At 40.4% G+C, this 15,816-nt stretch overlaps 1 protein-coding gene across 2 annotated transcripts; it reads left to right on the top strand.

The window, feature by feature from the left end:
* The first annotated feature begins 3,823 nt into the window (after nucleotides 1-3,823).
* On the top strand, nucleotides 3,824-15,545 carry LOC142530855 (protein TRAUCO-like). Of its 2 annotated transcripts, XM_075636728.1 has the most exons (4): nucleotides 3,824-4,925; nucleotides 13,997-14,236; nucleotides 14,828-14,965; nucleotides 15,324-15,545. In XM_075636728.1, exons 1-3 carry the CDS (start codon nucleotides 3,869-3,871, stop codon nucleotides 14,923-14,925), a joined length of 1,395 nt encoding a protein of 464 aa, XP_075492843.1. In that variant the 5' UTR covers nucleotides 3,824-3,868; the 3' UTR covers nucleotides 14,926-14,965; nucleotides 15,324-15,545. The 2 variants fall into 2 exon arrangements, with proteins under 2 accessions (XP_075492843.1, XP_075492842.1); XM_075636727.1 differs by lacking the exon at nucleotides 15,324-15,545 and having other exon boundaries at nucleotides 3,825-4,925; nucleotides 14,828-15,163.
* Nucleotides 15,546-15,816: the final 271 nt, after the last annotated feature.

Here is a 15,816-nt window from a genome sequence, read left to right as displayed (position 1 = left end):
GATGGCCGCGTGTTGGTCGTTTTGGGTATACCTCGGGTGTGCGTGTGTTGTGGCATACATGGGGCTGTGTGCTTGAGATATTTCGGTCCAAGAGGGTCCTAAGGCGTGCTAGGAGGGGCTGTTTCAAGTCTGGTCCAAGCCGGTTAGGTGTAGGGTCGATGGTTTGGTTCGAAAGTCGCGGCTAGTTTGTGGCTAGAGTGCGCAGAAAATTCCAACCGTCTTTGGGCTTGTTTCGTGGGTCATAAGTGGTCTGAAACGAGTGGTTTAGAGGCTGATCATGTAGTTTTAAGTCACGGTTAATGTTTGGGAAATTTTGGTTAAGTTTTGGGTTGATTTGGATTAAAACCAGGACTCCGGTCCAAGTTTTAAAACGAATTGTTTATGTTTTGAAACGGGCTCGAGTTTACGTCTAAGAAATATTCTTAAATATGTTTCAGGGTGTTTTAAGGAGTTTGGTAAGCTTCGGGTCGAATTTTTCATGTACAAGGGTAAAATGGTCATTTTGTCTAGGGGCAAAAATTGTCATTTTGCACCCAGGTCGAGTTTTTAGCCTTGGCAGCGTCCTGAGCACAATTTGACATGTTTTTAAACGTTTATGTTATCTAGCACAAGCCTTTTTACGTAATTATGAAAATACGTGCATGCTTGATTTTAAGGAAAATTTACGTATATGCATAATTTTTATAAGTGATGAATATGATGACATGTTTTGAAGGATGGGAGTTGGTTGTGACTAATACGATGACATGTAAGGCCAGGGCTCAGTGGACAGGTAATGATGTCGCTACTGTCCCCGCCGCCGAGTACCACGGTTACACGTAGATGGATCCATCGACTGACACGATGATACGAAAGTCACAACTAATTAACGGAATTCAAATTAAGAAAATGAACACGTATATGTCGATATGTTGAGATATGTTATGAAATGTTTATACTTTAACAGACCATGATTATGCATACGACTTTATAAGATCATGAAATGTATTTTTATTACAATATTTTTCACTGTTGCATGTTATGTATATGTACTCGCTATTAACGTTACAGGTGTGTTGAGTCTTTAGACTCACTATGTGTGAATGATGCAGATGAGCATTTTGATCAGGAGGTTGGAGGTGCCGAAGACTCAGTAGGAAGAGCTAGATGTACGCACGCGAACCCGATGACCTTGTATTCTTCCGCAAGAATATGATTTTATGGGAATACGTTTAAACAGCTTTTTTTAAATGGTTGATGATTTTATTTTGTTGAGGGTTTTGACAGATTTTAATACGCTTGATATTTTATATTTTTAAACGATAATTGTTTAGGTTGGTTGCTCTTTTCAGCAGTGGGTTGATTTTAAAAAATACAGGTTTCGAATTTTATGTATTTATGTAGGCATGGTTTCGACCATTCTATAAAAAAAATGTTCAGTAGAATTTTAAAATGAGCAGACGTTTCAAAGTTACTCCTCCAACCTGTTGGAAGTAAGAACCTGCAATAGTTTTCCTCTTATGATTCTCTTCACTTAACAACTCCTCATGATCTGACACTTTGGCAGCAAGCTCATAAAAATCATGGAATTTATTTCTAAGTTCGAAATAAAGTCCTTGTTGTGCCATCTTTACATATTCCTATTCAGGGATGAATACTTTGCACCTACTCCTCATTTTCTTGAATTTACATATGAAATCATTCGCAGAATCTCCCGACTTTAGGATCACCCTTGAAAAATTCTGCTATACTAATTTCAAGCATTGTTCTGAAAAATTGAGTATGGAATTGACGTTCCATATCATGCCACGTCATAATGGAATTCCGGGGTAATATTACATACCATGTGAAGGTGGTGCTAGTCAAGGAATTAGGGAACAACAACAGTTTATAGTTGGCAAAATTATCCGAGTTTGCTAATTCACTGCATTGGATGGTAAATCTTGTCACATGTTCTACACTAGACTGTCGTCATCCCCCAAGTACAAAGTGAAGTGTGGAATGCTATATCCTCATGGATAAAAGTTATCCGGTCAACCACATCAGGGTATGGTTTGTGGAACTCAGGTCGGTTGATTGGCCTCACCCCTTGTCATAAAACTCCCGAATGACATCACGCAGAGTCTCATAATCTAAAAATTGAGTCTTTCTTAACATGTATGGGGTATACGCTGCCCCTCGGGCGTTAATCCATGAATCCAGCACTGACATTCCCCATATTCATCCATCTTCATACATCCCAGGTTGCATATTAGGAAAAATCACAACAAAAACTTGACTGATAGTTTGCTTGTCGTTATTGTGGTTCTGGTGCCTTGTCCACAACTCATCATCTCTCTTGTATGTGAGAATATATTTATCTTCCCCTAGAGGCACAAGAATCGATGATTCTTCCGAGCGAGAAGCTTCACATACTTGTGAACTTTCTGATCCTTGGCCTTGATTCTTGAACTGATTGACTTCAGTTTCTTTAAACTCGGCATCCTCTGATGACTTATTTTCCTCTTTTGAAGATCTACTCCACTCCCTCATTTTTTCCATAAAGCCCATCATGACAGTAGTAAAGGCATTAGTCATTTCGTTGAGGTCACCATGTATATTTTTCTCCATAGGCATCATGAAGCTCATAGGAACCTCCTGACTAATGAAATATGCAACTCCTTCTTTCACAACCTTTTCTTAAAACTTGTGTACGAGTTGTTGAACTGATCTTCCACCAGCATCAGTCTCTTCTCCATATGAACGCTGATCCTTCCCCTGTGATTGAGGAATTCCTTCGTATTTCTCAATACGCTTTGAAGGCATTTGGTCTTACTGGGCGTGCCAAAATAATATGTTTACACGAAAAATTTCTAGGGCGTGCCAGACACGTGATCATGCTAAATTTGTGATTAATCTGACTTCTTCAATCAAGCGTTGTGGAGTTGTTGGTTCAATTAGGATAAAGATTTTACAAATAAAATTGGAAAAACTGAAGGAATATGCTAAAACTTGAAGGAAACAAAGAAAATTCTAATGAAATTATTTGATATCATTAAGCTAAATTTAAGAGAGCTTTTTATTGTATTTTTGTTGATGAAATTGTTGAGGCATCTTCTAATGATTCTTTCTGCTTTTGTCTGTATTCCTTCAACTGCTTTGGCCCATCTTCCACGATCATTGATCATGGATCATAGGTCAACTTCCTCAATATGCGCAATCAGTGTGCTCAAACATAAACCTCATCTTCTCAAAACAAATGAATATTCCAACCTAATGGGCCTTAAACTGACGTGTTTTAGTTTTTATTTGGGCTAGAATAATTTAGGCTTGTTATTTAATTTTGGATACAAAAATTATATTCACATATTATATTACACACAATGTCTGTGTCCGATCCTTAGTGTGTGTGTGTATATGTGTGTGAAGAGTGATAGTGACTAGCGAATGACTCACACACGATGAGTGTGTAAAACAATTAATATTACGTATATGGATCATGATCATTAATAGATCGAGTCAATTCATAAAATTTGTTATAGCTTTTAATTATTATTTGAATGAGAATGATATAATTATATTAAATGTTATTTATAAAGATAATATGTGAATTTTTGAATTTTTAAAGGAGATTAGATATTGTAGTTATGAGTAAATTATATGAAAAATATTACTTATCTAAATAAAAATAATAATTTTATGAAAACTAATTGATGTCACAAAGTAGAACTACTAAGGATTCAATTTTTATATATAGTATAGATAAACTAGTAATAAAAGTTTATAAATTAAAAAAAATACTAGAAATAAAATGTAAATAGTTCATGGTTTCTTTCGGGCCTTGTTGCATATCTAAAGCCCATATCATATTTTGGTCCAAAGAAATTTTATTTCATCTGATTTTCCTTCAATGCCTCTAATATCTACCATGGAGTCCGTTCAAACACCGACGCCCACCGTGAACGGCGGCGACACCTATACTACCGTCGTCGCTGTCTCAGTCGCTAAGGCCGAGCGGGAAACCGATGTCGATAACGTGAATGGTGCTAAGGAAGAGCTGGAACACGCAGCCTCCGAGGAGATCTCCTCTGACGAGACCTCCAATTATGGAACTCCGACTTTGCACCCAGAAACGGATGCCGAAGAGGAAGATGAAGAAGAAGAAGAGGAGGGAGAAGAAGAGGACCACACTACGAAGAAGCAAAAGCAGCTTTCCGAATTGCCGAAAGGCGATTCTTCGGATGCCGGAATTTCTGTAATGCCCTCAAGCGCTGATACGAATACGCCGTTGCTTTTTTCGAACGGGAAGCCAGCACATGCCGTGAAGAAGCCGAAGAAGAAGAGCAAGGATGTGTGGACCACCACTTCCAGGAAGGGGAAGAAAAAGACCAAGCACGTTTCCAACAATGGTCATAACTCCAAGAAGGCAGCAAGCGGTGAGCTTTCGGCCGAGGGTAAAGTTTTAATCACCCCAATCCCAAGATTTCCCGACAAAAACGACGACAGCCCAGACTTGAAAATATGTCTTTCAAAGTTGTACAAGGCGGAAAAGGTTGAACTCAGTGAAGATAGACTAAATGCGGGAAGCACTAAGGGGTATAGAATGGTGAGAGCTACTCGGGGGGTGAGTGAAGGTGCATGGTATTTTGAAATCAAAGTGGTTCATTTGGGAGAGACAGGGCATACGAGGTTGGGGTGGTCGACAGATAAAGGCGACTTGCAGGCACCAGTAGGATACGATGGGAATAGTTTCGGGTACAGAGATGTTGATGGCAGTAAAGTGCACAAGGCTTTAAGGGAGAAGTATGGGGACGAAGGATATAAAGAAGGTGATGTTATTGGGTTTTACATTAATTTACCAGATGGAGGGTCTTACGCGCCCTATCCTCAGCGAATGGTTTGGTACAAGGGGCAGCGCTATGCTTGTGCCCCTGATGCCAAAGATTATTCCCCCAAAGTTGTTCCTGGTGAGTACATCTTTGTTCTTTGTAACGTAGGTTGTTTCAATGCATATGGTTTTCTTGATCATTGCTAGTGTAGAATTGACGTGAACCAACATTTGACTGTTGTTTGAGTGCTATGTATATTATAACACTTAATTTGGCGATGTGTGCTTTGTAAGTGTCAATAACAAAGTCATTGTCTTGGACAAATGGATTTGTGATAAGAATCTCTGGAGATCTTTCTTCTCCACTTACTCGTAACTGGATTTTCTTTCAAGTTGGAATCCAGTCTTCTCCCAGTGGAAGGCAGCCCCTCTTAGTCTTAGAGAGGTCAGAATGTTCTCACACCCTATTTGTTTGCTTGGTTTGAGGAAGCTTACTGTTATGTGCTCGGGTAATGGATCTAGTTATGGGGCGATTTAGAGAGAATTCACCACTCGCAAGATTGTGAGCGTGTTTCTGAGATTTCCGCCCACGTCTCGCTATTTTTGATAGTTGGGAATTGAGGCTCGTTGAAGAGAGAACCTCACGATCTCTGACTTTGGTAGAAGAAACTCAATTTTGATGATTTTATTTCCTCACTTCTGCTGAATATATATACAAGCCAAACTAAAGGATAAGAATCCCAATCAAATCCACTTGATATCTTCCTAGAGGATATCTTCGTAACTAATAAACAACCATATCTAATCCAAACCAACTAAATGAGATAATCTCTTATTTAAAGAATTAAAAAACAAGATAACTCTAGAATCCTCTTATCTAATCTACCACCTTGTACTTCCCATGAGTGTGTCTTTGATAAACAATATCTTTTGAAGGCGTTGGGTTGGGCTTGGGCTCGGTAATTGCTGGGGCTGGGCTGGTCGTGACATTACACCCCTCTGGAGACACGTGATCGTCCACGATCACAAATGAGGGAAACTCCACGGCCAAGGTGGAAGCATCCTGCCAAGAAGCCTCGGTGGGTGAGAGGCCAGCCCAGTGAATCAGCAGCTCCCGACGTCCCTGGCGGAATCTCGAATCCAGAATGGCCAGTGGCTGCGGTGGTTCGTCTTGGTTGAGTACTGGCAGGTCTGTGTCGTGGGGAATGTTGCCCTTAAATGGCTTCAGAGAAGAGACATGGAAGACTGGGTGGATCAAGGAGGAGTCAGGAAGCTTGAGTTTGTATGCCACTTGACCAATGCGTTCAATAACTTCGAATGGGCCAAAGTAACGTGGGGAGAGTTTCTTGTTCATCCGTTTTTCCACACTAGATTGGCGGTACTGTTGTAAGCGTACCAGAACCATATCCCCTATTGCATATTGGACATCTCGGTGAGATGAGTCATATTGAGTCTTCATGAGGTCCTGGGCGTGCAGTAGGCGTTGACGAAGGTGTTTCAGGACTTCGTCTCTGGTCTGTAATTCTTTGTCGACGGCCTCTAATTTCGCTACCCCTGGGCAAAATGATAGAAGACGCGGCGGTGGTCGGCCGTAGACAACTTCAAATGGGGAAGAACGTAAGGACGAATGGAAGCTGGTGTTATAGCAAAATTCAGCCCACGCAAGCCATGTGGTCCATTTCTTAGGCAAGTCACCGGAGAAGCAACGGAGATACATCTCCACAATACGGTTAACCACCTCTGTTTGGCCATCCGATTGAGGATGGTAGGCCGATGTAAAACAAAGTTGGGTGCCACTCAAGCGGAACAATTCCTTCCAAAATCCACTAGTAAATGTGACATCTCGATCGCAAACAATAGACTCGGGCAACCCGTGAAGCTTGAAAATATTCTCAAAAAAAATCCGAGCGACCAATACTGCTGTATAAGGGTGTGAAAGGGCAACAAAATGCGCATATTTTGAAAATCGGTCAACCAAGACCAAGAGAACATTCTTCCCTTGCGATAGGGGAAGTCCCTCGATAAAATCCATAGAGATATCCTTCCATACGTGGTGAGGAACTGGGAGGGGCTGTAACAACCCTGCCGGCTTCAAATTTTCAGTCTTATTGCGTTGGCAAACTTCACATTCCGCCACAATTGATTTTATTTGGCTGCGCATGCGTGGCCAGTAGAAGTCCCGCTGAACGCGATGCAAAGTCTTCAAATATCCTTCATGGCACGAGCTATGAATATAAGAGATGATGGTACCTGTCAAGGCCGAATCCGGAGGTAAGAACACCCTCTGATTATACTAAAGGAGATCATCCTAGAAGTCCCAGGGCCCCAGAGCTTCTCCAGCCTTTACCTTATCAATCAAGGGCTGTAACTCGCTCCTAGAAACGAGTTCACTTCTGATTTTGTCCAACCAATCCAGCCGTGGGATTGATAGAGCGCAAATAGAGCCACTGTCTGATTCATCTCGTCTTGAGAGGGCGTCGGCCACCACATTGGCTTTTCCTGGTTTATATTCCACCTTGAATTCAAATCCCAACAGCTTGCTGATCCATCGTTGCTGAGGGGATGTCGTGATGCGTTGTTCCAGCAGAAATTTGAGACTGTAATGATCGGTGTGCACCAAGAACGAAACTCCCCACAGATATGTCCGCCAGTGGCGGATGGCCTTAGCCAACCCAATCAACTCTTTCTCATATGCGGGTAATTTCCGGTGTTGCAGAGCCAAAGCCTGGCTATAGAATGCAATAGGACGCCCACTTTGAAGAAGAACAGCTCCTAATCCACTTTCTGAAGCGTCACATTCTATCACAAATGGTTCTGAAAAATTCGGTAGCTAGGACGGGTGTGGATGTCATAGCCTTCTTCAATACCTCGAACGATCGAGTGGTTTCTTGTGACCAGACGAAGGAGTTCTTGCGAAGTAGGCTGGTCAAAGGCGCGGCAATAATTCCGTAGTTCTTGACGAACTTGCGATAGTACCCCGCAAGGCCTAGAAACCCGCGAAGGGCGCGGATAGAGGAGGGGGCCGGCCAATTAGCAATGGCTGCAATCTTCTCGTCATCAACTTTGACCCCCGATTGTGTCACTCGATGGCCGAGATAGGCCACTTCTGTTTGAGCTAGAGCACATTTGGACCGCTTCAGGAAGAACTGTTGTGCCTTGATCGTGGCGAAGACCAGACGTAAGTGTTTCAAGTGTTCCTCCCAAGATTTGCTGTAAATCAAAATATCGTCGAAGAAGACAAGAACAAATTTGCGTAGGTAATCCCTGAAGATAGTGTTCATGATGGCTTGAAAAGTGGAGGGCGCATTTGTTAGTCCGAAGGGCATAACCAAAAATTCGAAGTGACCATGATGAGTCCTGAATGCTGTCATGGGAATGCATGTTGGATCCATCAAGACTTGGTGGTATCCTGCTCGGAGATCCAGTTTGGTAAAGAATTGGGCTCCATTAAGCTCTTCCAACAATTCCTCAATCACAGGGATTGGAAACTTGTCCTTCACAGTCTGCGAATTCAAAGCCCGGTAGTCGACACAAAAACGCCATGATTTATCGGCCTTGCTGACTAACAATACGGGTGATGAAAATGGTGAAGTACTGGGTCGGATAATTCCTTGCTTTAACATCTCAGCGCACTGTCTTTCGATCTCATCTTTCTGTGCGTGCGGGTAGCGTTAGGGTCGAACCACGACAGGATCTGTCCCTTGGGTTAATATAATTTTGTGTGTATGTTGTCGTTGCGGTGGCAGCCCCTTAGGGTCCCCAAAAATCCCTTCAAAGTCCAGCAGCAGCGCCTGAAGGCCTGGTAGTTCCCTTCCGTCAGTTTCTGTTATGGTGAATGCAAAAGGGCCTGAACTTGCGCTAGGATCGTCCCCCCTGTAAACTGACCGAGTTTCCTTCATATGGGAAATTCATGACCATGTGTGTGAAGTCCCAAGTGATGGAGCCCAACGTGCACAACCAATTCACTCCCAAGACCACACTAAAGTCTCCCAAAGGTATCAAAAACAGATCCACATAGAATCTAGCTCCTCCCAGAATAACCTGTACACCGCGGCATACCCCTGAGCATTGAAGTTGTCCGCCATTGGCCACAGACACCCTTAGGGTTGGGCGGTTTTCCACGGATAATCCTAGTTTGGCGGCCTCCGGTGTATCCACGAAGCAATGTGTGCTCCCCGAATCGATGAGGACCCTCACGTGGCAGTCGTGAATTGTTCCCCAAATCTGCATTGTTTTCGCGCCCTGGGAGCCAACAATTGCATGTATAGAGGCCCCAAATTCTTGGGGTTCTTCTTCTTCCGTAGTATTCTTATCGTCTGATGTGTCATCCTCTATTCCTTCCAACAGAAATAACTGTTTGCATCGATGCCCCGGCGTGTATCGGTCATCACAATTGTAGCATAGCCCCTTAGAACGCCTCTCTTCCAGCTCCAATCTACTCAATCGTTTTATTCTAGGTGTCTGGGGCTGTTGTTGGATGTTGGTGCTACGTAGCGGTGCTCGCGGTTCCTCCCTCGGGCAATTGTTGCGTGTCTCATATAATCGTGCTAGATTCATAGCCGTGGTGAGATTTGTTGGGTGATGGATTTGAACTTCTATAGCAATGTTTCTGCGCAATCCACTAATGAACAATTGTATCTCTTGCCTCGACGTCATGGGACCCGAACGGGCCAGCAATTCTTCAAAGCGTTCCTGATAATCATTCACCGAGTTTGTCTGACGTAGTTTGGTAAGATCGCCAAAGGTCTCTCCTCGAAGGGGTGGGCCAAATCTGAGATCACAATGTTCCGCGAATTCGATCCACTGAATATCGGGCTGATCCCTTTTCAATTTGCGAAACCACAGTTGGGCCTTGCCTTCGAGATGGAAGGATGCTAAACCCACTTTTTCTGCCTCATGTGTGTGTTGGTGGTCGAAGAAATGCTCGCAACGATTGAGCCACGCCAATGGATCTGATTTTCCATCGTAACAAGGGAAGTCTAACCTGGTGTATTTCGGTATGACAAACGAGTTGTCTTTTCCCTCCCGTGTGCGTGGACCAGTGGAGTACGTATCACGGGAATCCAAGTGGTTGTTGTCACCACCCAGATCGTGCGTTGTTTCTGTTTTGGATGCTGCGACTTGGACCGATAATTCTTCCAGGCGTGTGGCAAGATCCCGATGTCGCTGGTCGTTCTCTTGTTGCCGCTGGTTACTCGTCATTCTGTCTTCTTTGTACATGTTGATAAAGGCTTCGAGCTGCCTGTGCATGGAAAGTAAATCCCCCATAGCGCCCGGCTCTGATACCAAGTTGTTATGTGCTCGGGTAATGGATCTAGTTATGGGGCGATTTAGAGAGAATTCACCACTCGCAAGATTGTGAGTGTGTTTCTGAGATTTCCGCCCACGTCTCGCTATTTTTGATAGTTGGGAATTGAGGCTCGTTGAAGAGAGAACCTCACGATCTCTGACTTTGGTAGAAGAAACTCAATTTTGATGATTTTATTTCCTCACTTCTGCTGAATATATATACAAGCCAAACTAAAGGATAAGAATCCCAATCAAATCCACTTGATATCTTCCTAGAGGATATCTTCGTAACTAATAAACAACCATATCTAATCCAAACCAACTAAATGAGATAATCTCTTATTTAAAGAATTAAAAAACAAGATAACTCTAGAATCCTCTTATCTAATCTACCACCTTGTACTTCCCGTGAGTGTGTCTTTGATAAACAATATCTTTTGAAGGCGTTGGGTTGGGCTTGGGCTCGGTAATTGCTGGGGCTGGGCTGGTCGTGACACTTACTTATCTTATTATTTAGTGGCTTTAGCTATCTTTGGTTTCTTGGCTTGTAGTTCTGCCCTTAGCGCCCTGAATCATTGAAAAGTGGAGAAATTACTATGTCAGGTAAGACCACGTGAGGGTTTGTCATCTCATTTCTCAATCAGATATTGGTCAAAAGAGAAAGTATGGATACAATTACATTCGTTTGTTCTTGCTGGGCTTTTACAGACCGATTACGTCGAATTTTTCTCAGGCTGCGGCATAGTCGTATCTCTTTGCTTCACCTTCTTTTCTTGCCACCTTGCATCTAACTAGGCACTAGCGTGGCTAAACAGAACGAGCAAACCAATTAGCTTCGGCTGTTATTGGTTGGAACCATTCATTCTTTGAGTATAGCAGAAAGGAAAGAAAGTATTACACAGGGGAATAACCAAAAAGTTTTAATTTGGTGGGCAAATAATTTATGTAAAAAATCCAAATATACACACGATCATAGTTGTGGACTAATTGTGGTCTATTGTAAATATAACCATTCACCGTCAATAACCGTTCATGCAATTTTTTGAGGTTAGGAATTTTGAATATTTTCTCAAGCTCCAAATCTAAGCAATAAGCCGCACATGGAGTCCAATACAAGTGTGGAAAATTGTTTTCTAAAAGATGACCTCAAAAAAAAAGTAAATTTACTTTAAAAATTAAAAAAAATTTGATTTTTAATTAAATTTACAATTTATAATATTACATGCTCTAACATTGCAGCTTGCATTATCTGTTACAAACTGAACCACATTTTGTTCTCCAATTCGATTCACAAATTTAGAAAGTAAATTATACATCTTATCATCAGTGTGAGAATAACTTGAAGCATCCACTGATTCAACAAATATGCTTCCTTTAGGACCATTTACCAAAAACAATATAAGAGTTCTACTTTTTTTATCCGTCCACCCATCTGCAACCATACTTAGCATGATCTTCTTCCTGGGATTTGAGAAGCAGGTTCGTATTTGTCAACTTCTTCTTCAAATACTTAACTCTTCCTTCATAATATGATAGTGGTTTCATTCCCACTACAAAAGTCTTAATAGCATCAATACAGAATTGCAAAGAATCATATTTAACGGTATTGAAAGCAATTCGAGCATCATTCATCCAGGTAGAAAATTTTTGAACCTCATCTTCTCATAATTTCTTCTTATTTTCGTCATACTTGCCTTTAATTTTGCACGTCTCAGTCTAACAGTTTTTTCTACATCTTTCACAAAATAAATGTCAATAGGCCCTGTCTGTTAACACTTTTTACCCTACATTGTAGCCTGTAGGAGGGATACTTGTACCGGATATTGGTCGATTCCTTTTCATTTTAGTTTGAATATCAGCCTCATCTTCTTCCAAATCAACAATATCATCTAAATGAAGAATATTATTCATTTGATTCTTCAAAACTTTCTTTTTTTGTATGAACTCTTTAATTTCTCTTTTAACATGCTCCGGGCATTTCGGACAAGCTTTCACATTTCTATTGCCCCCAACTAAATGTAGCTTGTGCCGATAAATATCACCACTTGTTATTTTAGCACAAAAACAACATACAATATTTGGATTTTTAGGATCCGGAAGTGTGGCATAATTCCAAGTAATATCATTTCGATTTAATGGAATGTTGTGTTTGACATGATTAAATACTGAAATATAAATATCAATCACCTATTATATTATTAAAAACATAATTTAAATTTTTTTACAGAAATTAGCGTTTACCAATTTTGGGTAGCAAATGAGAAGAGAACACAGCAGAGACGGCGAAGCGGCAGCGGCAGCGGCAGCACGGCAGAGATGCGATGGCGAAGCAAAGGCGATGTAGTAAGGGTGGAGAGATTTCAAGTCTGTAGATGGGCTGTGCTTAAATTTGGACGCTTAAAATTGTAAGGACTAAGTCTGTAGAAAGTTAAAAAAAATTGTGCGGCTTCTATGAAGCACACAAGCGATTGACCGTCGCCTCCAAGCGAAGCGAACAGAAGTGTGCGCTTCATCGACCTGATGCGCTTCAGAGTGTCCCAAAGTGCATGCCTTGCGCTTCGCGTCGCTTTGCACTTAAGCGACTGAGGTAAGCGGTTTTGACAACATTGCACACTATATACGCACACCATAGGAGGGAGTCTTTTCCATTCACCATAATTCTTTTTCTTAGCCATCTTCAACGGTAACAGAGCAGTGATTAGAAGCGAGATCCCAACAGATAACTTTCTAGACATACTTGGTGTGTACACTGGAGAATCTTCCATATAGATAAAAATACAAAACAAATAGAAGCCCAAAAATCCTAGACAAAATGAAACAGCTAGAAGCGACAAAAAAATGCATAAGATTAGTATATAAAAGTCCCACGATTAACGAAAGTGTTCTAGCTTGTACTATTCTTTATATGAAGCTTTGTCCCGCATGGTGTTCTCTGCTTTGGTTTTTTATTCAAGTTTTATTTTGGGTTGCCTGTAAGAAAACCTAGGTTTTACTTGATTATTTTACTTGCTTTGCTTAATTGTTTGGCTGTTAAGATTTCGAGTGAGTAATAACTGTCGTTTACTGGCATTAAGAAAATGCCTTATATTCAGGTTAATGTGATCTCTTCATTATTTCTTTAACGAGTTAAGTTAGTGGGTGCAATATCTTTGGAAATGAAATACTCCAGTTGGAATAGAGAATCATGTGAAGAGGTAGAGAAAATTTGTTTCAATCTTTTTCATAGCTTTGAAACCTGATTAGCTTGTCTGTGAAAGGTAAAATGATAGGTATGTTAGGTATTTATGAACTAGCTGGACGAGAGATATGTTTAGGTACCTTGATAGCCATTTTTAATTTACATCAGGCATGTAATGACTGTTTATTTGTGGAATGTTTCCAAAGCTGAATGCAGGCGCAGATATGTTTTTTTTGGTCTAGAGACGGTAGTTGAACAATAAAGTAATTTAATATTTTTTCCCAAATTGTGAGATTGTGTAGCATGTATGGTTGCTTTATGTTTTGGATTAGTTCCACATTGACTTACAAGTTACAAACCATGCCTTTTTGGCTGGTTTGTGTTTATAATCAGAGTGACTGGGTTGGATTTTTTGTGTAGACAAGATCAATGTCCTGCTCTCTGGTGAACCTGGTTTCAGAATGGAATTGAAACTTCCTCAAAAGTATATGAATATAGCTACTGAGGCATGTTTATGACTTTCGTTTGAAATACTGCAGAAAAGCATTATTTGTTGCCCTTTTCTTCAATTTTAGTAGAAAAATTCCGGTCAGGTGGCCAATATTATTTATTCAAGTTTTTTCTGTTTTTGTTGTACAGTTTTGCCAATTTGCTCTTTAATTTGGTTTCAACATGTAATTGTAGTAACGTGATTAATCTACCATTGAGTTGTTCACGAGACCATTTTTTTTGGTGTCTGGCAGGAAGTGAGATGTCTTTTTTCAAGAATGGAGTATGCCAAGGGGTTGCTTTTGATAATCTTTTCGGCGGCCACTACTACCCTGCTGCGTCGATGTACACTCTTCCGAACCAACCGAATTGTGTCGTTAAGTTCAATTTTGGTCCTGATTTTGAATGTTTTCCAGAAGACTTTGGTGGACACCCTGCCCCAAGACCCATGATTGAAGTTCCTTATCAAAGTTATGATGGCAAAGTCGAGAACGGTGTGTTCAATGAGAAGAAAGAGTAGCTATAAATTTCAGTTGCTTATATATATATCAATTTCATAGGAACCAACATTTCTTTACATTTGAAACATGAACAGTCAGTCACCTAGTGGGAAACATGACTTTTTCTTGGAACCACGGCTTGCCATTTCCATGATGGTGAAAAAAGAGGATTTAGCTGTAGATTGCTCGAATTAGAAGAGAGAGAAAAACAACATAGCTTTCAATTTTAGGAGGAACATGTTTATTTATATGTTACAAGAATTTTATCCATGTTGTAAAACACAAGGATCAATTTCTTCCCTTTTCTTGGGACATTTTTCAACTTTCTTGTGGATAACTCAAGTTAGCCACGAGCGAACATAGTGGGCATGGTACTATTTCTTTGTTTCAGTAGTACTTGCGAAGTGAAAGTCGCCAAAAGCGTAAATAACAGCGAGCCAAATATTATTTATGAGTCGATACATCACCTTGTTCATCTTAGTTACAATTTCTTGAGTTTGTGTCTCTGTTTTCCTTGAAAAAGAATATGAAAGGAACGCCTGTTTCTATGATTCTACGTGATGGAAAGTTTGTTGGCGGTGGCAGGTGGTAGTCCATGGAAAATTACAAGAATTTGCCCAATGTTCAACGTGGTAAAAGAGGAAAACAGTAAAATTGTGAAAGCTGGGGAAATGATTGGTTAAAGGCAGTCAAACATTAAGCAGTATGTATACTCATACTCAGGTTTGTTATGTTCCACTGCTAAAAATTTCTTTGCCTGTTATGTCTCTTGTTCTATGTTCTCGTTATGCTAATGGTCTTGAAGAGAGTGAAAACGTGGCTGTGTGTTTGTTTGAAAGTACCTAAATGTAAGATAAATACAAATCTTATGGGATTGGAGTGGATTTCTATATACATTTATGGTCTGTTTGAACAGCTCAATTATTTGTCAATTTTAGTTCTTTTTTTTTCCCTGTGCAGAAAAGTCATTGGATTGTGGTTGATTTCTCTATGTTACATCTTCCCGCTGTAAATAAAACAATTGGATAATGATTGGCAATACATCTCTCACGCACTAAACTAACCATGTATATACTTCCAGCACTTGCAAGTAGGATCTTTCTGAAAAGCCATTGAATTGTGGTTTGATTTTGGTGAAGATGCTTGGAATGGGAATGAACAGCTTTTGGGGCTTACTGTTGGGCCGGCCCATGTAGGATCTTTGGTATCCCCAGTGGTGTGTCCTCTTACTTCATTTTCTTGTTTTAGTTAATTTACTACATCTGACTTTTGAAAGAAAAAATTTTAAAAAAAAATCAGAAAATAGGACAGGACAGCCTTTGTTAGCTTAGTGACCTTAGTCTTGTCAAAGTAGAAAAGTTCTGGTTCAAAACCTAAAAAAAACAGAAAATAAAATTACATAAATAGTCCTGCAATTTTAAATGAAATGTATAAATATAATTTTGTGTCCAAAAACTAGAGTTATAAAAAACATAAACCCCTATAAATGCTAATAGACTAATATATCTTCTATTTTTAGAAAAAACCAAGCACATTTAACTCATGTATTAAAAAAACTTAAGCACATTTACCCT

This window comes from Primulina tabacum, chromosome 17 (assembly GCF_025594145.1).
Source record: "Primulina tabacum isolate GXHZ01 chromosome 17, ASM2559414v2, whole genome shotgun sequence".
Classification (NCBI taxonomy): domain Eukaryota; kingdom Viridiplantae; phylum Streptophyta; class Magnoliopsida; order Lamiales; family Gesneriaceae; genus Primulina; species Primulina tabacum.
This window is presented reverse-complemented; position numbering and strand designations above follow the sequence as displayed.